This window comes from Ovis canadensis, chromosome 9 (assembly GCF_042477335.2).
Source record: "Ovis canadensis isolate MfBH-ARS-UI-01 breed Bighorn chromosome 9, ARS-UI_OviCan_v2, whole genome shotgun sequence".
In the NCBI taxonomy this organism is placed as follows: Eukaryota; Metazoa; Chordata; class Mammalia; order Artiodactyla; family Bovidae; genus Ovis; species Ovis canadensis.
Window position 1 is genome coordinate 44938838 of NC_091253.1, and position 24814 is coordinate 44963651.

The 24814-nt window shown below is 40.9% G+C and overlaps 1 protein-coding gene across 4 annotated transcripts in view; it reads right to left on the reverse strand.

Moving 5' to 3' along the window:
• ATP6V1H (ATPase H+ transporting V1 subunit H) overlaps positions 1 to 24814 on the reverse strand; it is a 54364-nt gene that overhangs the window by 15363 nt on the left and 14187 nt on the right. For all 4 annotated transcript variants that reach the window (XM_069600023.1, XM_069600026.1, XM_069600027.1 and 1 more), the window contains 5 exons: positions 11361 to 11458; positions 7550 to 7742; positions 3951 to 4129; positions 1562 to 1687; positions 853 to 954 (listed from right to left, as the gene is read on the reverse strand). In XM_069600023.1, the coding sequence (XP_069456124.1) occupies positions 853 to 954; positions 1562 to 1687; positions 3951 to 4129; positions 7550 to 7742; positions 11361 to 11458 (698 nt within the window). The remainder of the gene's footprint in view (positions 1 to 852; positions 955 to 1561; positions 1688 to 3950; positions 4130 to 7549; positions 7743 to 11360; positions 11459 to 24814) is intronic.

Below are 24814 nucleotides of genomic sequence, written 5' to 3' on the forward strand. Positions count from 1 at the left end.
GCCCTGCAAAGAGCCAGTGGGTGTCTAAAGTCCAGGCAAGCAGTGTGGGTGCCTGGTGGCCAACACTACCACACAGTCAGTGGCTGGGATGCCTTAGTGCAGCGAGGCTGCTGGTGGTGCAAGACAACCTAGAGAGGAGCACACAGGTTGGGATGACAGAGAGACTTCACCTGGAGACCTTCTTGTATGTTACTTTTAGAACATTTTTTTTTTAATGTACTGTATTGAGAAAAAAGAAACGTGTAGTATAATTATATCCAGTTTTTATGAGTGCTTGTCCCATGCCAGGTACTATGGATTAGAACACCACCTTACCTAACACATCAGCTCAGTCCTCTATCAACTACGTTATAGTAGCTCAATCGTTGAATCTAGCAAATTCTTTCCTGCCAGAGGACAAGGAACCCCCATTTGTGGTGCTGATGTGGGAACTGAAGGATAGGAAGCTGATGTGATTATTTTTCCCCAAAAAGAACTTCTTCCATCACATTCATTCATCCTACTCAGTTCAATAACAATTCAATATTATAACAAATAACAGTAGTAATCAAAAAATCACCAGTACTCATGAAATGGCTTTTAAATTACATCATACAAACCAAAGAAAATCCTGAACATGAATTTTCTAGAGAGCTCTCTACTGGCTAAGGCACAGCTGTGTTCCACACATGTGCTTCTATTCTTATACCACTCATTTTTAATTAGGCTTATCATTTACCATGATTCCCAGCATTATGGTCACCTTGATTCCACTTACTCCATCAGCTCCCAGCTGAATGACTCTACTTTACAGAAGTGTGTGAGTTAGGACCCTTGCTGACCATCCCTGAAGTAACCAGGTTCCTCCCTTACCGTTTGCCTCGTGGGTAATGGCGCACATACTCCCCAACGTCATGGGCCGCAACAGCTAAGACTTGGGGATCATCGGACACCTCCAGAAGTTTGGTCAAAATTCTGAAATAAATTTAATTCAGAGAGACTGACTTCTGTTTCTTTTCTAAAGCACAAGAAAACACAGGTATAATGCTGATACTTTCTCAAAAATGTACATTTACAAATATAACCGTATTTTCTACAAGTTCACTACTACACACAGTACACTGCACATCATTTATTGTACATAAGTTAGCAGCCTTCAGACCTTTTAAACACACATAACAGGTCACTTTCAGATTCATAATGTCCACTGCCCGTGAGTCCCACAGTATCAGGGGGAGAGTGGGAGGGAAAGCTGCAGGGGGCACACGGGGAGATTTCAGGGCAGTGAAACACTTCCACGTGACACAGAACATGTTTAGAATACTTACAGAATTCCTACAAAATGGGGAAACAAACGAACAACAACAAAACCTGACCGGGCATTTCTCCCGGGAAAAAAGATAACCCAAATGGCCAATAAGCATATGAAAAGGTATTCAACCACATTAGTAAGCAAGAAAATATATGTTAAAACCATGGACTATCTAAAAACTTAAAGAAAGACAAAAATATGTCCATGAGTATGTGGAATGACGGAGTTTATTTAGCATGTAAACTGGAATTAACTGAATGTGAAACTTACTTCAAGAGCTCATAATTCTTTTCATTTAACCTCGCAGCATTCTCTCTCCAAAATTTCTCAGATTTGTGCACAGGACTCCACTCCAACCTTCCAGACTTAAGTTCTGAACTGTATTCATCAAATGAGCTATAAAAATTTTGAAAAAATTCGAAGTTTATAAGAATCTCTGAGAGATACTCCAAAATGTAAAAAACGTAGCACATCTTCACTAATGATTTAACTATAGAGACTGAGCATCCTCTATATATTATCCCTAAACAAAGTTTAAACAGCTTAAATCATCTTCCAGTAAGCCACAGGAAACTGATTCAGAGCACTGAGGTCCAACGTTTCTGTCAAATTTGAATGCTCGTCATGAGATGTTAAAAGGAGCATTTGTTTCCAAAATCTTTACTCTAATATACACATGAATATATGTCACTGAAATATCTGATAATTTAGCATTGTTTCTACCACGCCACTTAAAATACTGTATTTAACAGACCACTCAATATGGTAGGATACATTTATGTAAACAGTGTATTACTTTAACATAAAATAAAGTAGTATATTCTATTATACTTTAAATGTCAAACTATGAAATGGCACTACAAAAATAAGAACACATACCTCAGGACAATATTTTTAACCGTGATTACCAACAATGTAGAGATAATCCACTAATTGAATTAGCCCGCTATAGATTAATAATAGAAACAAAACCTCTGTACATGGAACAAATTGAAATGCATTTTAATTCAAAAATTATTCACTATGCCTATGTGCTAGGTTGCTTCAGTTGTGCCTGACTCTTTGAGGCCCTCTGGACTATAGCCCACCAGGCTCCTGTCCATGGGATTGTTGTTTTCGCTTTGGCCCCGTCTCTTCATTCTTTCTGGAGTTATTTCTCCACTGATCTCCAGTAACATACTGGGCACCTATCGACCTGGGGAGTTCATCTTTCAGTGTCCTATCTTTTTGCCTTTTCATACTGTTCATAGGGTTCTCAAGACAAGAATACTGAAGTGGTGTGCCATTCCCTTCTCCAGTGGACCACATTTTGTCAGAACTTTTCACCATGACCCACCCGTCTTGGGTGGCCCTACACGGCATGGCTCATAGTTTCACTGAGTTAGACAAGGCTGTGTGGTCCATGTGATTAGATGGGTTAGTTTTCTGTGACTGTGGCTTTCAGTCAGAAGAATCAGTAAGTAGTAAAAATTGGCTAGCATGGATTAAATAATTTAGAAAGCTATTATTAACCTTATGTATTTTTTAAAAGGATCTCAAATCATTATTACAGAAGAACTAATGATAATTTTTAAAAATAAACATAATAAAATGGAATTTATATAAACTGCAAGCCCATGGCTGGCCTATTATACTACAAAGAGAAAACTCATTTGGCTTTTTTTTATAAAACTCTGTATAAACCACTGATGCAGGTGACAGCTCCCACCTCAACATAGGCATTTGGGCCTTCAGACTATGGACTGCACTGAGTTATTTGGTAAATACATTCCCAGAGCACACATTACACTGAAGGCATGTGCTGGACACCTCACGTTAAATCCTACAAGATTAGAACATTTATCACTATTTTATCAAAAGGAAAACTGAGACTTCAAAATGTCAAGAAACTTGTTCAAGGCCACACGTGGACAAAGTAGCCTAATAATTCAAACCCCAAACCCCAACTCTTCTTAGTATATAACTCTCTTTCCAGAATGTGTCAGTACTTGAAAAACAAAGAATGCATGGGTTAATGGGGAAAACTCTCAAACTATTATTTCACAAAAAAGAACGAAGACCAGAAGAATATGTGGAACCCATTTGCATTTGTGTGTTGGGGGTGGGGGCTAGAAGGTGTTTAGAAATCAGAGCATAGGTGGATGAGGTGGGAAAGATGGGGAAGTGACCTGGAGTCCCTTCTGGACTGTAATAAGGGAGGGATTTTTCTTTCTACTGCATGTACATCACTTGCATAATTTTTTAATATAAACAATAAAGCAACAGAAACTTTTAAAAAAAGCACGAAAAAAATATTATTTCTCTATATGAGCAAACCTCCTCCATAAATGAAATGACTGCTGCTTAAAAAAGGATTCTAAACCGGCAGATTCTCTGAGGGTGGCATCCACAACCTGAGGGAGAACGGTGGCTGGGATTTCAGACAACAGAGATTGGTGGGTTCTCCCCCAGAAGAGGAGAGAGCACACACAGCTCTGACCAATAGTCCCCACGGTGATAAGCCAGTGTTTCCACGTCCCTCAGTTTTCAACAAAAGACACCATGTTTTAGCGTGATCTTCTGAGTTCGCAGTTAGTAACAAATTGAGACTTCCTTAAAATACAAGGCCAGGCAACGGCCCAGGATACCCAGCCCATGAGAATCAAAGAGGACAGCACACCTGAGATCCTGGACACTCTCACCGAGTTTCTCCAAGAGGAACTTTATATCCTCACTGATGTCTTCGTCGTCGTACTTCTGCTGCTCCAAGTTCTCCAGCTGTTTCAGCACTTTGCACTGAATCATGGCCAGGGCATACTCTTGGCGAGTTTCTCGTTCAGTTGACTTCTCTAAGAAGTTCTGGGTTAGACGGAGACACAATGAGAAATGATGTAACCTGTTATGTGATGTTGTCTGCACCTGCCTTCCCACCCTCTCTCCTCCACTTGTTCTGAGGGTACCCATCACCTTAAGTGGATGCCTGTGTCACAAACTCTGACTTCTTGCCTGAGCACCTGTCCCACCTCAGGAGCATTCTTCTGATTCCTTCTTTCTCTACTGGCTCACTAAACATTTTAAATTATTCCCCCAGACAAGCCTCAAAACCCTGCACACATTAACAACAGGGCCATCCCCATCTTTGGTCACAGCCCTGCTCCTGGGGGCACCACTATGAACGCTCTGTTCGTCAGCCACACAAAGCCCATAGGATGCTAAGAAAGACTGCTTTCTCAGTATCCCCTAGTTCTTAATCGGTGACCTTTCTCTCCCCCACATCAACCTATCAGTGCACACAGGACAGCAATATTGCTTCAACAATTATCAGAAGCAATTTTCTGTTTTTAGGAGTACTTACGAAAGCAGCAAAAGAATCTAAGTATTTCTAAAGATAAACTGTTCACTGAATTAACCAATGTTTCTAAGCAAGGATCATGCCCATGCTCAGGTCTGGAATAAGGACAAACAAGCTCTCAAGAAAGCCACTTCAACAAAGTTGGCAAGGAAGGGCTGTCTAATCCCCTCCCCCATGCTCCCACACACAATTCTAAATCAACTGTACCAAAATTTTAATCTTCTTTATTTCTGCAAGGATGTTACATTTCTAACAACTATGCTCAATAAATGCAGAGAGGCTTTGGCTTAGCCGATGAAAATCAGTAAGATTCATCCCTACCAGAATCCTAATGATGTTTTTCACAGAAACAGAAAAACAATCCTGAAATCTGGTTGGAAACACAAAAGCCTCCAAATGTCCACAGCAATCTTGAGAAAGAAGAACAAAGCTGGAAAGGTCACACTTCCTGATTTCAAACTAAATTACAAGGCTATAGTGATCAAAACAGGATGGCACTAGCATAAAACAGATACACAGACCAATGAAACAGAACAGAGGGCCTCTCTGAAGGGGTTATGACTGTGAACTATCTGTAGAGAATATGCAAGGCTGTGCCTGTGTGTGTGCATACGTATGTGGGTGTGAATTAAACATCATAGTTAACACAGCTAATATAAATCCAAATTCAACTGGGTGGTATTTCTTCCCAAGCTTTCATGCAGTCATAAAATATAATTTATCTTATTATCTGACATATTAGGTAGGGTCTGGACTAAGGAGAGCCAAAAAAGAGAAAGAAATTCACAACAGATGAAGAACTCTAGACAACAAATACAGCCCCGAGTGTCTTTCTCAGTCACAAGCCTCAGAACATTCTAATTTATTTTAGGAACAAAAGACTGACATATCAAGTTATCCGATGGAATAACATTTATGGAGACCTGGAGTTCAGCACCTGCTATGAATAAGTGAGACTGACATTTTCAAAAATAAAATTTCACCCAGCCAAATGAAGGAAAAAAAAAACAAAACAGCTGCTATATTTCTTCAGCTCACAGCAGCTCAGCAAGCTTCCTAAAGTCTTCAGCATAAAAATTTTCTTCCTCAGGATGTGTGGAGAAATGTATAATTAGATGATCCTCAAACAACCTCATCAGTGAAATCTTTATTAAAGGTTACAGGAATTTGAGAATGATAAAAACAAAAAAAAAGAACATGTCATTGTCATTTTTTTCACCTATTTGATGGTCTAAATCAAATGGCTTTACTATGTCCTTATTAATGGCTCAATTTTAACTGAGTTACGTACATCAAAGTTTTGGATGTCTAAGGATGTTTTTCTGATATTCAGTCTTTAGTCTAACCATACAATGACTATATTGTTCCACTTTAGTAAGGGGAGTCTAAAAAACTAATATACTTGTCAATAGATCGGGTCTATTTTAAATACTCTGAAATTCAAATTGGACAACAGAAGCCCAAAAATTAACATAAAGTTCCATGCATTGTGTGTGGGTAAAAAAAAATGAATCTGCAAATAAAATTTAAATAAGACTGTTAAATCTTGCTAAATATTAGTAAAACATTTGTGCTGCCTCTTCTAAATCTAACAGAATAGCTCTTGACCTCTGCCTAGGTGCCACATTAACCTAGAATACAATTCATAGAGGTGGGGGTTAAAGAGGCAGATGGTTATTATTTTCTGCTTTTATGGACAGAAAGGGAGGAAGAGAATTATTTACTATTGCCAGGCCCTTTGTCTGTTACTTCATTGAATCCTTACCCAATGCTGAAATGAGTTAAGTTTCACTCAACACTTTCTATAGACGGAGGAATCAGCTCTGAGAGCTCATACCACCCTCCCATCCAGCCATGCCGGGACTCACTCCAGGTCTGTCCACTCCAGAGCCAACACTCTTGCTAACACACTACGTCGAAAGGAAAACTAGAAAAGAGCTACATTAGCCTACTTCTAAGACGTCCATAAAAAGCTGATCAACAATCTGGAGTGCTCCCAAAGCAGGGCCAAAGAAAACAAAGAATCTCAGTCTGGCTGTACACTTCCTGTGACTTTTTGAACGTTGTGACTTCTACAGAGTCCAGCATTGCCCCCCGCACCCTCAACTTCCCGGTCTGTTTAAGGGAAGATGCTGACTGAGGTCATGGCCAAAATCCTAACATCCTAAGAGGACAACTTCACTGCTCAAAGTAACTATTGATCTCTAAAGCTGTCTTAGAAATGACTGCTGGTCAGCAGACCCAGGATCAGAAATACAACTCCATTCTAAAAGAAGGGCCCAGGACAGAAAAAAGAACCTCAAATAGCCTCCTGGAAAACAAGGCCAGCTGAATACAGCACTGTCACACTCCCAACAAGCGTCTGCAATCCTCACATATCATCAATATAGACAGCTTCCTCCCTGGACCCCTCTCCTGCCATAAATACAATCTGTGATATTTCAGTCTAAGCTTACCAGGAATCCATAGCTCCATGACCACTGGGAGAACAAGCAACATTTGCACCTGCTGAAAGGCCTCAGGCTGCACAAAAAATGCCTCTCACACACACACACACATCACACACCCCCCCAACAGAACACACCACACACACACACACACACACAATTACACAGAACACACCACACACACACACCACAGAACACCACTGAATATACCACATGCACACCACACACACATCACACTCTACAGAACACCATACACATCCCCCCCACACACACACCCCATAGAAAATACACACCCCACTGAACACACCCCACGCACACCACACACACAGCATACACTATAGAACACCACACACACACCCCACAGAACACACCCCACATACACACACCTCACAGAACACACACACACCAGAACACCACATATACACAACCCCACAGAACACACATACACCCCACAGGACACATTCCCCACAAAATGCTTACGCGGAACGCTGCGAGGATGATCCTTGTCACCTTCTCTTTGACCGACTCCTGCAGGATGTCGGACAGGACAGGGATGATGTTGTAGCGCCTCAGGTGTTCACACATCTGCGGGCTGAAAGCCAGGAGCCACACGGAAAAGATCATCTGATACTGGAGCTGAAAGCCACACTTGTTACTCAGAACGCCCATGATGCTGAAAGGAACACAGGTGGAGACGACTTTTAGTAATAGGACAGTGCAACCAGAAGTAGAAATAACTGACTGCTCTTTCTGCCCCAGTGCGCCAGTCTCTCAGAATCACGTCCTCTCCTTTCTGCCTGCAGGAGGGAGCGAGCCAGACCCCTGCTCTCAAAGGGCCAGTCCACACTGCCGGAGTCTCAGGACGCTGCCCCCTTGCTCCAGGGCGCGCATTCACACAGTGAACAGCAGGAGGGCCTGACCAGCATTCAGAACGTGACCCTTGCACCTCAGCACACAATTTCCTTTTTAATCTTACCTTTCACTTATATGCTACTTTATATTACTATATACTTTAAAAATACTTCAAATGTCATAGTACAAATGTTCACAAAGGGCAGTTTAATGGACCATGGGGGGTGAGGGGAAGCAATTACTTCAGCGGAAGCCCACCCGCTTTAGCTCCAGTAGTTAAAAAGTCAGCGCTGACCTCCAGACTTTCCAGTAATATAAGAGTGTATTCTTGGTCTTATACAGGCACATAAACTTTCAAAAATAGTGTGTGCCATTCATGTAACTGAAAAGGAAACTACACAGAGAAAACAGGTCCTGGGCTCTTAAACCACAGTCCCCTTCCACTCTCCTCAAGCAGGCTACGCTCACAATTTTTTCTCTTCCCAGGATCCCTGCTTGTGATTTGAGGAGCACCAAAAAGGAAAAAAAGAAAACCTTCAATCCTAAACAAAAGAAATGGCAGAGTAAAAGTACATGTTTTCTTTCTTTAAAAAATGAAAAAATGTAATGACTTTTCTAAACTGCCCCACTCTCGGCAAGGTAACATATTCTACCTTTATTAATGCCTGTTCTCAACTTAAAAGTCTCTGCATTAATTTGATTGCAACTAACCTTGTTGGTGGGTATTACCACATCAAAGAGTGTAGGTTGGACATGACATATTCTAGATTCTATTTATGCCCTTTCTTGTTGCTAAACTGAATAGTTAACACTGGTTCAGTTCATTTCAGTCACAGTCATGTCTGACTCTGAGACCCCAAGGACTGCAACATGCCAGGCTTCCCTGTCCATTACCAACTCCCGGAGTTTACTCAAATTCATGTCCATCAAGTTGGTGATGCCATCCAACCATCTCATCTTCTGTTGTCCCCTTCTTCTCCCACCATCAATCCTTCCCAGAATCAGGGTCTTTTCAAATGAGTCAGTTCTTCACATCAGGTGGCCAAAGTATTGGAGTTTTGAGCTTCAACATCAGTCCTTCGAATGAATATTCAGGACTGATCTCCTTTAGGATGGACTGGTTGGATCTCCTTGCAGTCCAAGGGACTCTCAAGAGTCTTCTCCAACACCACAGCTCAAAAGCATCAATTCTTCGGCACTCAGCTTTCTGTAGATTCCAACTCTCATATCCATATATGACTACTGGAAAAACCATAGCCTTGACTAGATGGACCTTTGTTGGCAAAATAATGTCTCCGCTTTTTAATATACTGTCTAGATGGGTCATAGTTTTTCTTCCAAGAAGCAAGCATCTTTTAATTTAATCACTGCAGTCACCATCTGCAGTGATTTTGGAGCCCAAGAAAATTCACTGTTTCCACTATTTCCCCATATATGTGCCATGAAGGGATGGGACCAGATGCCATGATCTCAGTTTTCTGAATGTTGAGTTTTAAGCCAACTTTTTCACTCTCCTCTTTCACGTTCATCAAGAGGTTCTTTAGTTCTTCTTAAGGGTGATGTCATCTGCATATCTGAGGTTATTGATATTTCTCCTGGAAATCTTGATTCCAGCTTGTGCTTCATCCAACCCAGCGTTTCTCACGATGTACCCTGCATATAAGTTAAATAAGGAGGGTGACAATATACAGCCTTCATGTACTCCTTCCCGATTTGGGACCAGTCTGTTGTTCCATGTCCAGTTCTAACTGTTGCTCCTTGACCTGCAAACAGATTTCTCAGGAGGCAGGTTAGGTGGTCTGGTCGTCCCATCTCTTGAAGAATTTTCCACAGTTTATTGTAATCCACACAGTCAAAGGCTTTGACATTACCATACTCCAAAATACTAGTACCAATAACTAGAAAAGAGCATCTGGTTAGCCTCTCTGTATGCTGTTAGGGTCCACTAGACCAAACTTTAGGTGTTTGAGTTTTTCTTTTGAGCAATTATAACTATTTTTAGAAACAGCTGTTTCATGACTTTTATTCTTTCTTACAGGTCTTTCAAAGAACAAAAAGAAAATGCACTTTTTGTTTAATAGGATAAAATTCAATATATCTTTGACTTCCCTAGTGGCTCAGAGGGTAAAGTGTCCGCCTGCAATGCAGGAGACCTGGGTTTGATCCCTGGGTCAGAAAGATCCCCTGAAGAAGGAAATGGCAACCCACTCCAGTACTCTTGCCTGGAAAATCTCATGGACAGAGAAGCCTGGTAGACTACAGTCTATGGGATCGCAAAGAGTCGGACACAACAGAGCGACTTCACTTTCTTTCTTTCTTTCATTCAATATATCTTACAGCTACAATACAGGTTTATTGGACCCATTTATAAACCTAAGATATACTGGGAGGGGTTGGGGGCAGGAGGAAAAGGGGACGACAGAGGATGAGATGGCTGGATGGCATCACCAACTCGATGGACATGAGTTTAAGTGAACTCCAGGAGTTGGTGATGGACAGGGAGGCCTGGCGTGCTGCGATTCATGGGGTTGCAAAGAGTCAGACACGACTGAGCAACTGAACTGAACTGAACTGATACTATGAGTTTGTTAACTATAATTTGAAGAATCACACTATTTCACCATCCTAGATCTTATTTTATCATTAATCACTCATTATTCTCAAGTATGATTTAAAAAAATAGTAAAGACAAAAGTTATTTTTAAAAAATGGATGATGAAATCACCTAGAAGATGATATAATAGTAAAATGAATAATTATCCTTTCTTACTGCCCTGCCCCAAATATCACATCACTTTGAAGAAGATAAACAGACCAGAAACACCACCTGTGTAGTCACCTTCAGGTTTCTGTGCGGAGGAGAGCTAACACGTGAGACAGCTGTCCTAAGAAGTGGGTTGCCTGCACACCAGGCTCCTGGCTGGCCTCTGGGAACATGACTGGTGATCAGCCCCCTACACAGAAATAGAACTTTGCCTAGAAGATGTTGTTGTTGTTGTTCAGTTGCTAACTTGTGTCTCTTTTGTGACCCCATGGACTGTAGTCCGCCAGGCTCCTCTGTCTGTCGGACTTCCCAGGCAAGAAGACTGGAGTGGGTTGCCATTTCCTCCTCCAGGGGATCTTCCTGACCCAGGGATCGAACCTATGTCTCCTTCATTGGCAGGAGGACTATTTACCGCTGAGGCACCAGAGACTAAACTGTGTACACAAACAAGATGCTATGTCTACGCTGAAGGCCTGCTTTCCCTCTGGAGTCTGGAATGTTGCTTCGGGCAAGGTAGCGAGCACCAACCTGACACACTAACAAGGAAAACCAGGGGCCCTGAGTCTCCAGCATGTTTCCTGGGGAAAAACATCACACAAGACGTTTGAAAAAAAATTTTTTTTTAAAAAAAACACCTTCATTTCAGTGATTAAACGTTGGCAAGTGAGGGCTCACCAGTTCACCCCATCTGCCTCCACCCAGGCGAAGCGGTACTCATTGACTCGGAGCATCAGCTGCAGACACCCGGCCACGCACTGCACATACTGGGAACTCTGCGTGGGAGAAAGCACCTCAGGTCACCAGGTTGCACAGATGCCAGGGTCTGGAGTTTGTTTACTAGGGTTTCTGATGGTAATATCAGAACATCCAAAAGTCTCTTGTTTTTTCAAAAGTCAATTCTCCTTTTCACTTTCCTCTCTGACTCTTAGAAATGAAGCTGACTTCTTTTGTGAAATTAAGGCTACATGGTTCAAGCCTACATCTAATCAGGGAAATCAAGGAACACAGTAATTATGTCTTTGATATGGTTTGATAAACAGCTTATTATCCTGCAGTGTTTCACTTACCCCTGAAGAGAGGCATGATACAGACAATACTGCTCTTCATAATTATATAAATATCAAAGATCAACAATAAAATGAAAAAGACAGAAGTGTAGTCTCTGAGATGGGCCCATATCTGAATGATATGAAGCTGGTTGCTGAACCATCCTTAGTAAGGATGACACTGCTAAGCACTCTGAAAGGGTACTCTTAGGATTAAGTAAAGTAGTTCATATAGCACAGAGTTAAGACATTTCATAGAAACTCAATAAAAAATAACTTAAAAAAAACTATACAGCATATAAAACCTAATTAAACATGTGAAAAAGATTATGACTTTTTAAAACTATCAGTTCAGCAGCAGTTTCTTAGAGAAACTGAGGTTAAATCTGAAGCTTGAAATAAATATGAGTAAATAATCCCCAAGAAGTTGCAGGCAACTCCATCTTAGAAAAGCTGTTGTGACATCTGGCCTGGGCTTCTCCCTAAATATTTACCATGAGCCTTACATCTGTAAAAAATGAAGGAACAAGGGGAAATTTCAGACTCTGGCCTTAAAGAGCATGCTAATGGAAAGAAAAAAGAAAGGAGAGGACAGTGGATGTCATATAAATACACGAAACCTAACACACATGATGCTACTGAAGCTCTACGTTTCAATTTAAACTAAGCTTGTTAAAAGCTGACACTTCAAAGAAATTCCAGGCACTCAAACACAGAAACACAATGATATAAGTATATTTGGTAGAATAATCAAAACTCATCAGGGAAAGGTTATCTTAGGTTTTACCTAGAAACTAGTGAACATAGTTACCCAAAGCACAATATGTCCAATAGATTAACATAAGTTGCCTAAAAACTCAAAATGTTAGCAAAAATTAATGACCTAAAAAAAAGGTGAATTTTCAGTTCTAAAACAATCTTCCATAATGGGAGAAAATATGTATGTATTTTTCCAATAAGGTCAGCAGGTAAGTAGCCCTTCACGAAGGCAGAATTCCGTCTTTCTTGTTGAGAGAGAGTCTGGGCAAGCTTTTTCCAATAATGAACAAAAAGGCAGCCTAGGGCACACTCTCCTCTTCCACTTATCATCAATCTCAACACAAAAATTTCTTGGTTCGCTGTCTTTTTCCGGGTCCATTTACCATTCTATACTGCAATACACGACACATTTTTAAAATGGCTTCTCCGTTGCTAGTTACAGCTTCAGCATTCACACATAAACGAGCAGATAAAAGATGTTGCTTCTAAAACCGCACTCTCGCCTGTGATGCACCAAGAGGCAGTCCAACACCAGCTCAGAAATTATTTTCAGTGAACGAAATGCTGACAGACAACTGAATAACCGCCTTCAGTTAAACAAAGGAAACTATATCACTTCCTTAGCTTTCTCTCACATCATCCTATTTAGTGTCATGTATAAAATTATTCAATGACTTATTTCTAAAGAGAGTAATCAGCCTTCAATCATTGCAGTGAGTCATCGCCTCTGCTCCCACACAGACACAATCCAGGCCCTGCTGGAGACCTGCACCACCACCTGGTGCTCAGGCACTCTCAGCCCTCCCCAGAGCCATGCCTAAGCTCTCACCTCTACCATCACCCCCACCCTCCCCAGAGCCACACCCATGCCCTCCCCAGAGCCATGCCCATGCTCTCACCTCTACCATCAACCCACCCTCCTGCCCTGCCTTCCTCCCTCGTTTCAGCAGCCAGAGAGCCGCTCAGCTGCCAACACCACACCCTACATGGCACTATACCTATGTCCATTCCCACATGCCTCTAGTCCAGCAGAGGCTGGCAGTACTTGCTGTCCAGGCCCCGCAGCCCCAGGAGGCCTGCAGCCCACTCCTCTCTCACAGCGCAACATGTAGCTCCAGTGTCTGTTGGTTTCCTCTACTCACCACCTAAATATACTCTATCTTTCTCACCTTCATGTTATCCCTAAATGCAGTACCAACCTCTGCATCTCTCTTCCTCCTAATACATGACGGTTTCTTGAAAGGTCCATCACCAGGTTCTTACTTCTCTTCCATCTTACCACCCCCGCTACATGGCAACTGCTAGGGTCAGCAGTGACCTTCAAGTGCCAGGTCCAACAGTTACTTTCCCCGTTGAGGACCAGACCTCCACCTCCAGTTACCTCCCAGAACTCCAGCCCCTCCTCTCTCCAGATGAATTGACCCATGGGCTCACACATCTACTCCTCCACCAGGAAAGAAAGGCAGTAACAGAGTATCGCAGTTAAGAACAAAGGCTCTGGGACCAGCCTGCCATACTTGGCCACCTCCAAGTCTCAGGTCCCTGAGTGAGCTTCCCACCAATAAAGTGGGGGAATAACAGGGCACATCCTGTAGGGTGTGGGATAATCTCATTAGCTAACATGTGACAGGCTAGGCGAAGATCCAGCTACAATGTGCACAAGCCTCCCTGGTAGAGAAAAAGCAACTTGACTTCTCAATACATTTAAGAGAAGATCATCAAATACACTCTCCAATATGGCTGACAATGGAATTCTCCTACATTATGGTGCAACTGGCAGAATTCAAGAGGGGCCCCCAGATCCATATTCTGGAGAATTAAAAATAATTCAAGGAGCGAGGAATGATAAAGCAGGAAGGCAACAAAAGATACACATAGGAACTGCAGAGACATTGTGCCAGAGTTACACTAGAGCTGCTACAGTGTTTACAGACCACTTTTCAACACCCGTCTCCATAACGCAGGGATTTAAGTACAAACTAAAAGATAATATTCCTCTAAATTTTGCAATCGTGGGCACTTAAAAAAAAGAAAAAGTCTGCAATGCAGAGAAGAACAGCTGTCTAGAGATAATGGAAACACACGTGTGTCTGGTGGCATCAGTGAAGCACAGAGCTGAACCTATCAAGCACACAACCAACCAAAATAAACCCCAGAAGCCAGCTGTAAATGAAATCCTCCAGGACTGGTGATTAACCCACCCCCAAAGCACTCAATGTTTCATGACTAGGAAACAAATCTTTTCCCATAGAGCTAAGAAGTCAGTGTGGACACCTCACACACACACAAGTGTGCACGTGTAGTTTTTGCTTCTATCATGACATTCACTTTAGAGAGTAATGCAGGACAATGTTAGTGTCAGGAGGAAATTGGAACCATCTCCCTTTGCTGACGGATGTGCAAACTGGTTTAGAAAAGTGACTGGACTGCTGGATCTAAATTCACATGTACCCTGTGCCCTGGCAACTCCATTCCAGAAATCAAGTGCTCCAGGCATGAGTGGTTACATCTACCAAAAGCCATGTACAATGACATAACCCTGTATATATGTAATTAAATTTGATTTTCTCCTGTTCCTCTGTCTCACATCAATTTAATTCTCTGACCAGTCAGAATAACCCAGAAAAAGGAAAGGGTCGTTTTTTCCTCCCCAAAAAGTTATGACATGAAAAAAAAGTAACCAAAGAAAGGAAAGGAGGCAAAGAGGGAGAGAGGCTTTAGCAATCAGAAGTTTTGCTAAATTATCTCTGGCATATCACTGAAACTCTTCAAAATTGTTGTCTCATCAATACAAGAAAGCAATACCAGCCCACCAAATTAAAAAACAACAAACCTCTGCTACTCAAATCTAAACTGACATCAGTTTCCATTAAACACAAAACATTACAATGTACATCATCATTAAAATTACCTCATATTCAGGAACTAAAACACACGAAGCACAAGAATTCTCTTGAAGTTGGGTTATTAAGAGAGACTCTCCAGTCAACATTCATAAAACACCTATATTAAATTAATACCTAAATTAAAATAATTTCATCTTAGATTTGTCTTACCAAAAAAGTAATTTCACTATTAATTTACAAATTTATAAATCTCCTTCAAGTACTGCTTTCAATTTAATTTGCTTAGTCATGTAATTTAATTACATGACTACTGGGATCCTTTATTGTAGGGAAAAATTATTGTGGACTTCAGAAAATATGATTTACTTTATAAATGACAGCTTTGTATGCAATTCCAAGAACATATTTGAAATACAATATTAGGTTACCTTATTATGATAATATATAGCCATGGTAACAAACGTTATGTAAAGGAAAGTCTGGCACTGAAATACTTTACCATTTAATTTCGTTTTGCATTGCTAGAATATACACAATCCTTCCAAACATCTGATCAGAATAGCAAAACTGATAGCTTCTTATCTGTTCTCCTTTTTGTAACATTCATTCTTTGCATATACTTTAATGATCCTCAATGTTTAAAACATACTAATTTTATGACAAGAAAATAAAAGGCAATTGAACAATGAAAATGATCCAGGAAGTGCTTCTGGTAAATAGTAATGCTCTGGAAACCTGCACAAAGACACATAATTGGTCGTGAACTTCTTGAGGTCCTCACAGACTTGACAAGTCACCAGTGAGAGGGGACTGGAGTTAATAACAAGCATGCCCTATCCAGGTGTCTGATGCAGCTCACTCACATCCGCTACTGGGCAGCACTTCTGATAAACTCATCGACAGACGTTAAAGAAACAAATCATGAACGTTCTCCACCTCCTCTGAAAGACTGAAAAGTCTTAAATTAAAAACACAGCCGGGAGAATTTCAAAAGATGGCGGAGGAATAGGACGGGAAGATCACGTTCTCCCTCACAAATTCCTCAAAAGAACATTTCAACGCCGAGCAAACTCCACAAAACAACTTCTGTAGGCTGGCAGAGGACATCAGGCAACCAGAAAAGCAGACCATTGTCTTCAAAAACAGGTAGGAAAAAATATAAAAGACGAAAAAGGAGACAAAGGAGGTGGGGAGGGAGCTCAGCCCGGGAAGGGAAGCCCGTCCCGGGAAGGGAATTTTAAGAAGAGAGGTTTCCAAACACCAGGAAACGCTCTCCCTGCCAAGTCTGTGGCGAGCCTTGGAAACACAGAGGGCAACATAACAGGAAGGAAAAATGGATAAATGATTAAAACCAACAGATTACAAGCCCACCAGTAACTCCCCCAGCGGAAAAGCAGCACAGACGCCTGCATCCGCCATTGGGAAGTGGGGGCAGGGCAGGGACGCGCGGGAGGCGCGGGCTGCAGTGCTTTGCAAGAATCGTGCAGGAACGCCCCACGCGCAACCAGAAGGATCTAACTTGGGCTAGCAAACCAGACTGTGGGATAGCTACCACGCGAAAAGCTCGAACATAAGACACCGCCAGGACCGAGCACAGAACAAAGGACGGAGCGGAAAAAGCCGGCTGCAGACCATCCCCCGCCGGGGACAGGCAGCCAGAGCCGTAAGGACTGGAAAGGGGCAATTGCAGACCCGGAGAGACTTTACTTACCTAACTGCAAGCAGGCTCCTTTGCTAAGACTTCTGGGGGTGCTGGACAGTCACAATCTGCCTCACGGGGTGCGCCAGCGGTCCACCCAGAAAGCTGAGCAGCAGCGGCGGAAAAGGTGACAAGCCGCGGCGATCGCGCTCGCCAAACTCCTGAGCTACTCGGACCTGGGAAGGGCACAAAGCGCAGTCCCAGCCGCATTTGTGCCTCTGAGGGCTGCCTGAGGGCTGAACCTGAGCAGCTTGGACCGGGGAAGTGCACGCAGCCTAGGGCCGGCCCCAGACGGTTCCCGGCTGAGCATCGTAGAGCCGGAGCAGTTTGTGCGCCGCCAGACAGGACAGGTCAAGCGGGGCAGAGATACTGTGTGCACACGACAGTGCTATTTGTTTGCAGCATCCCCCCTCCCCACAGCGCGACTGAACTAGTGAGCCTAAAAACCAGCAAACAGAAGAAGTTAAACAGAGGGAACCACCTTGGAAGTGAGCCCACACGGCCCATAACATCAGAGAAGAGCCAGAAATATTTTTAATTTTTTAATATTTTTAAAATCATTCTTTTTTTTTTTTGCTTTTTGCTTTGTTTTTCTTTCTTTTTTTTCCGAGCTTTTTTTTTTAATTGTTAAGTCTTCTATTTCTCCTCTAATTTTTATTTTTATAACCAGTATTACTATTTTTAAAAAAAAAGACTTTTTTTTTTTTTTAAGGCAAACACCATATATACTCTTTGGATGGTTGTTGGTGTTTTGTTTTGTTTTTTGTTTGTTTTTTAATAATTCTTTTTTTTTCTTTATTCCTTTTTCCTTCTGCTTTTCTTTAATATTGTATCTTTGAGACTCCAACCTCTACTCCAGATTTTTAATCTTTGCTCTTAGGTTTTTGTTGTCAATTTTGTACATTTAAAAACCCAAACTTCACTACCCAAGTTTACCTGAGAGCGAGATTACTGGCTTGACCACTCTCTCCTCCTCTGGACTCTCCTTTTTCTCCACCAGGTGGCCTCTGTCTCTTTTCTCCCCCATCTCTTCTCTATCCAACTCTGTGAATCTCTGTGTGTTCCAGACGGTAGAGAACACCTAAGGAACTGGTTACTGGCAGGATTTGTCTCTCTCCTACTCATTCCTCTCTCTTATCCTCCTGGTCACCTCTGTCTACTTCCTCCCTCTCCTCTTCCCCGTATAACTCTGTAAATACCTCTGAGCGGTCCAGACTATAGAGCGCACATAAGGAAGTAACTACTGGCTAGCTTGCTCTCTCCTCTCTTGATCTCACCGCATCTCATTCCAGTTACCTCTAACTACCCCCTCCATCTTCTCTTCTCCTTGTAACTCAGTGAACCTCTCTGAGTGTCCCTCAATGTGGAGAAACTTTTCATCTTTAACCTAGATGTTTTATCATCGGTGCTGTATAGATGGAGAAGTCTAGAGGCTACTGTAAAAATAAAACTGAAAACCAGAAGCTTAAACCCAAAGCCTGAAAACATTAGAGAACTCTTGAATTCAGGGAACATTAAGCAATAGGAGCTCATCAAATGCCTTCATACCTACACCGAAACCAAGCTCCACCCAAGGGCCAACAAGTTCCAAAACAAGACATACCACCCAAATTCTCCAGCAACACAGGAACACTCCCCTGAGCCTCAATATACAGGCAGCTCAAAATTATCCCAAAACCTTTGATGTCTCATAACCCATTACGGGTCACTCCACTGCACTCCAGAGAGAAGAAACCCAGCTCCACCCACCAAAACTCCAACACAAGCCTCCCTAACCAGGAAACCTTGACAAGCCACTGATAGAACCCCACCCAAAGTGAGGAAGCTCCATAATAAAGAGAACTCCACAAATTATCAGAATATAAAAAGGCCACCCCAAACACAGCAATATAACCAAGATGAAGAGACAGAGGAATACTCAGCAGGTAAAGGAACAGGAGAGTTGCCCACCAAACCAAACAAAAGAGGAAGAAGTAGGGAATCTACCGGAGAAGGAATTCCGAATATTGATAGTGAAAATGATCCAAAATCTTGAAATCAAAATGGAAACACAGATAAATAGCCTAGAGACAAGGATTGAGAAGATGCAAGAAAGGTTTAACAAGGACCTAGAAGAAATAAAAAAGAGTCAATATATAATGAATAACACAATAAATGAGATCAGAAACACTCTGGAGGCAACAAATAGTAGAATAACGGAGGCAGAAGATAGGATTAGTGAAATAGAAGATAGAATGGTAGAAATAAAGGAATCAGAGAGGAAACAAGAAAAACGAATTAAAAGAAACGAGGACAATCTCAGAGACCTCCAGGACAATATGAAACGCTCCAACATTCGAATTATAGGAGTCCCAGAAGAAGAAGACAGAAAGAAAGATCATGAGAAAATCCTTGAGGAGATAATAGTTGAAAACTTCCCTAAAATGGGGAAGGAAATAATCACCCAAGTCCAAGAAACACAGAGAGTCCCAAATAGGATAAACCCAAGGCGAAACACCCCAAGACACATATTAATCAAATTAACAAAGATCAAACACAAAGAACAAATATTAAAAGCAGCAAGGGAAAAACAACAAATAACACACAAGGGGATTCCCATAAGGATAACAGCTGATCTGTCAATAGAAACTCTTCAGGCCAGGAGGGAATGGCAAGACATACTTAAAGTGATGAAAGACAATAACCTACAGCCCAGATTACTGTACCCAGCAAGGATCTCATTCAAATACGAAGGAGAAATCAAAAGCTTTACAGACAAGCAAAAGCTGAGAGAATTCAGCACCACCAAACCAGCTCTCCAACAAATTCTAAAGGATATCCTCTAGACAGGAAACACGAAAAGGGTGTATAAACCCGAACCCAAAACAATAAAGTAAATGGCAACGGGATCATACTTATCAATAATTACCTTAAACGTAAATGGGTTGAACGCCCCAACCAAAAGACAAAGACTGGCTGAATGGATACAAAAACAAGACCCCTCTACATGCTGCTTACAAGAGACCCACCTCAAAACAAGGGACACATACAGACTGAAAGTGAAGGGCTGGAAAAAGATATACCACACGAATAGAGACCAAAAGAAAGCAGGAGTGGCAATACTCATATCCGATAAAATAGACTTTAAAACAAAGGCTGTGAAAAGAGACAAAGAAGGCCACTACATAATGATCAAAGGAACAATCCAAGAAGAAGATATAACAATTATAAATATATATGCACCCAATATAGGAGCACCACAATATGTAAGACAAATGCTAACAAGTATGAAAGGGGAAATCAACAATAACACAATAATAGTGGGAGACTTTAATACCCCACTCACACCTATGGACAGATCAACTAGGCAGAAAATTAACAAAGAAACGCAAACTTTAAATGATACATTAGATCAGTTAGACCTAATTGATATCTATAGGACATTTCACCCCAAAACAACGAATTTCACCTTTTTTTCAAGTGCTCATGGAACCTTCTCCAGGATAGATCACATCCTGGGCCATAAATCTAAACTTGATAAATTCAAAAAAATCGAAATTATTCCAAGCATCTTTTCTGACCATAATGCATTAAGATTAGATCTCAATTACAGGAGAAAAACTATTAAAAATTCCAACATATGGAGGTTGAACAACACACTTCTGAATAACCAACAAATCACAGAAGAAATCAAAAAAGAAATCAAAATATGCATAGAAACTAATGAAAATGAAAACACAACAACCCAAAACCTGTGGGACACTATAAAAGCAGTGCTAAGAGGAAAGTTCATAGCAATACAGGCATACCTCAAGAAACAAGTCAAATAAATAACCTAACTCTACAACTAAAGCAACTAGAAAAGGAAGAGTTGGAGAACCCCAGAGTTAGTAGAAGGAAAGAAATCTTAAAAATTAGGGCAGAAATAAATGCAAAAGAAACAAAAGAGACCATAGCAAAAATCAACAAAGCCAAAAGCTGGTTCTTTGAAAGGATAAATAAAATTGACACACCATTAGCCAGACTCATCAAGAAGCAAAGAGAGAAAAATCAAATCAATAAAGTTAGAAATGAAAATGGAGAGATCACAACAGACAACACAGAAATACAAAGGATCATAAGAGACTACTATCAGCAGTTGTATGCCAATAAAATGGACAACGTGGAAGAAATGGACAAATTCTTAGAAAAGTACAATTTTCCAAAACTGAACCAGGAAGAAATAGAAAATCTTAACAGACCCATCACAAGCACGGAAATTGAAACTGTAATCAGAAATCTTCCAGCAAACAAAAGCCCAGGTCCAGACGGCTTCACAGCTGAATTCTACCAAAAATTTCGAGAAGAGCTAACACCTATCCTCCTCAAACTCTTCCAGAAAATTGCAGAGGAAGGTAAACTTCCAAACTCATTCTATGAGGCCACCATCACCCTAATACCAAAACCTGACAAAGATGTCACAAAAAAAGAAAACTACAGGCCAATATCTCTGATGAACATAGATGCAAAAATCCTCAACAAAATTCTAGCAATCAGAATCCAACAACACATTAAAAAGATCATACACCATGACCAAGTGGGCTTTATCCCAGGGATGCAAGGATTCTTCAATATCCGCAAATCAATCAATATAATTCACCACATTAACAAATTGAAAAATAAAAACCATATGATTATCTCAATAGATGCAGAGAAGGCCTTTGACAAAATTCAACATCCATTTATGATAAAAACTCTCCAGAAAGCAGGAATAGAAGGAACATACCTCAACATAATAAAAGCTATCTATGACAAACCCACAGCAAACATTATCCTCAATGGTGAAAAATTGAAAGCATTTCCCCTAAAGTCAGGAACAAGACAAGGGTGTCCACTTTCACCACTACTATTCAACATAGTTCTGGAAGTTTTGGCCACAGCAATCAGAGCAGAAAAAGAAATAAAAGGAATCCAAATTGGAAAAGAAGAAGTAAAACTCTCACTGTTTGCAGATGACATGATCCTCTACATGGAAAACCCTAAAGACTCCACCAGAAAATTACTAGAGCTCATCAATGAATATAGTAAAGTTGCAGGATATAAAATCAACACACAGAAATCCCTTGCATTCCTATACACGAATAATGAGAAAGTAGAAAAAGAAATTAAGGAAACAATTCCATTCACCATTGCAACGAAAAGAATAAAATACTTAGGAATATATCTACCTAAAGAAACTAAAGACCTATATATAGAAAACTATAAAACACTGATGAAAGAAATCAAAGAGGACACTAATAGATGGAGAAATATACCATGTTCATGGATCGGAAGAATCAATATAGTGAAAATGAGTATACTACCCAAAGCAATTTACAAATTCAATGCAGTCCCTATCAAGCTATCAGCCACATTTTTCACAGAACTAGAACCAATAATTTCAAGCTTTGTATGGAAATACAAAAAACCTCGAATAGCCAAAGCAATCTTGAGAAAGAAGAATGGAACTGGAGGAATCAATTTGCCTGACTTCAGGCTCTACTACAAAGCCACAGTCATCAAGACAGTATGGTACTGGCACAAAGACAGACATATAGATCAATGGCACAAAATAGAAAGCCCAGAGATAAATCCACACACATATGGACACCTTATCTTTGACAAAGGAGGCAAGAATATACAGTGGAGTAAAGACAATCTCTTTAACAAGTGGTGCTGGGAAAATTGGTCAACCACTTGTAAAAGAATGAAACTAGATCACTTCCTAACACTGCACACAAAAATAAACTCAAAATGGATTAAAGATCTAAATGTAAGATCAGAAACTATAAAACTCCTAGAGGAGAACATAGGCAAAACACTCTCAGACATAAATCACAGCAGGATCCTCTATGATCCACCTCCCAGAATTCTGGAAATAAAAGCAAAAATAAACAAATGGGATCTAATTAAAATTAAAAGCTTCTGCACAACAAAGGAAACTATAAGCAAGGTAAAAAGACAGCCTTCGGAATGGGAGAAAATAATAGCAAATGAAGCAACTGACAAACAACTAATCTCAAAAATATACAAGCAACTTATGCAGCTCAATTCCAGAAAAATAAACGACCCAATCAAAAAATGGGCCAAAGAACTAAATGGACATTTCTCCAAAGAAGACATACGGATGGCTAACAAACACATGAAAAGATGCTCAACATCACTCATTATTAGAGAAATGCAAATCAAAACCACAATGAGGTACCACTTCACACCAGTCAGAATGGCTGCGATCCAAAAATCTGCAAGCAATAAATGCTGGAGAGGGTGTGGAGAAAAGGGAACCCTCCTACACTGTTGGTGGGAATGCAAACTAGTACAGCCACTATGGAGAACAGTGTGGAGATTCCTTAAAAAATTGCAAATAGAACTACCTTATGACCCAGCAATCCCCCTGCTGGGCATACACACCGAGGAAACCAGAATTGAAAGAGACACATGTACCCCAATGTTCATCGCAGCACTGTTTATAATAGCCAGGACATGGAAACAACCTAGATGTCCATCAGCAGATGAATGGATAAGAAAGCTGTGGTACATATACACAATGGAGTATTACTCAGCCGTTAAAAAGAATTCATTTGAATCAGTTCTGATGAGATGGATGAAACTGGAGCCGATTATACAGAGTGAAGTAAGCCAGAAAGAAAAACACCAATACAGTATACTAACACATATATATGGAATTTAGGAAGATGGCAATGACGACCCTGTATGCAAGACAGGGAAAGAGACACAGATGTGTATAACGGACTTTTGGACTCAGAGGGAGAGGGAGAGGGTGGGATGATTTGGGAGAATGACAGTCTAACATGTATACTATCATGTAAGAATTGAATCGCCAGTCTATGTCTGACGCAGGATGCAGCATGCTTGGGGCTGGTGCATGGGGATGACCCAGAAAGATGTTATGGGGAGGGAGGTGGGAGGGGGGTTCATGTTTGGGAACGCATGTAAGAATTAAAGATTTTAAAATTTTAAAAATAAAAAACTAAAAAATAAAAAATAATAATAATAAATAAATAAATTTGAAAAAAAAAAAAAAAAACACAGCCGGGCTTCCTTGGCGACCCAATGGTTAAGAATCCACCTGCCAATGCAAGGGACGCGGGTTCAATCCCTGGTCTGGGAAGATCCCACATCCTGTACAGCCACTAAACCTATACACCACAACTACTGAAGCCTGCACCCTAGGGCCCGTGCTCTGCAACAAGAGGCACCGCAACGAGGAGCCTGCACACACAGCAAGAGAGAGCCCTTGCACAGCAGCGAAGACCCAGCACAGCCAAAAGTGAAATAAATAAATTTATAAAAAAGAAAAAACATAGCCTTAAATTTAAAATAGAATCAAAGCTATAAAACTAACTTCACATTAACAAGAATGTTGGAACTGCCAGAAAATATAATTTAAGGAATTTTGCCAAAAGTCAAAAATGCTAAGGTTTCTTTCCCCCTTTCATTCTAAAATGCTGTTACTAAAAACATGATACTTTTAGGTCAGAGAAGCCTGTCACAGATAACCATGTATCACATGACTCACTCACATGAAATGGCTGCAAGAGGCAAGTCCAGAGACAGAAAGCAGGTGAATGCTTGCCAGAGGCAGGCAGGGGGTTAGGATAGGGGTGACTGTTGATGAGAACACGGTTTCTTCCTGGGGTGTTGAAAATGCTACAAAACTAGATTGTGGCAATGGTTGTACAACCCTGTAAAAATATGAAAATCTGCTGAATTGCAAGTGGAAGGACTATATAGTATGAGAAACATATTTTGATAAAGTTG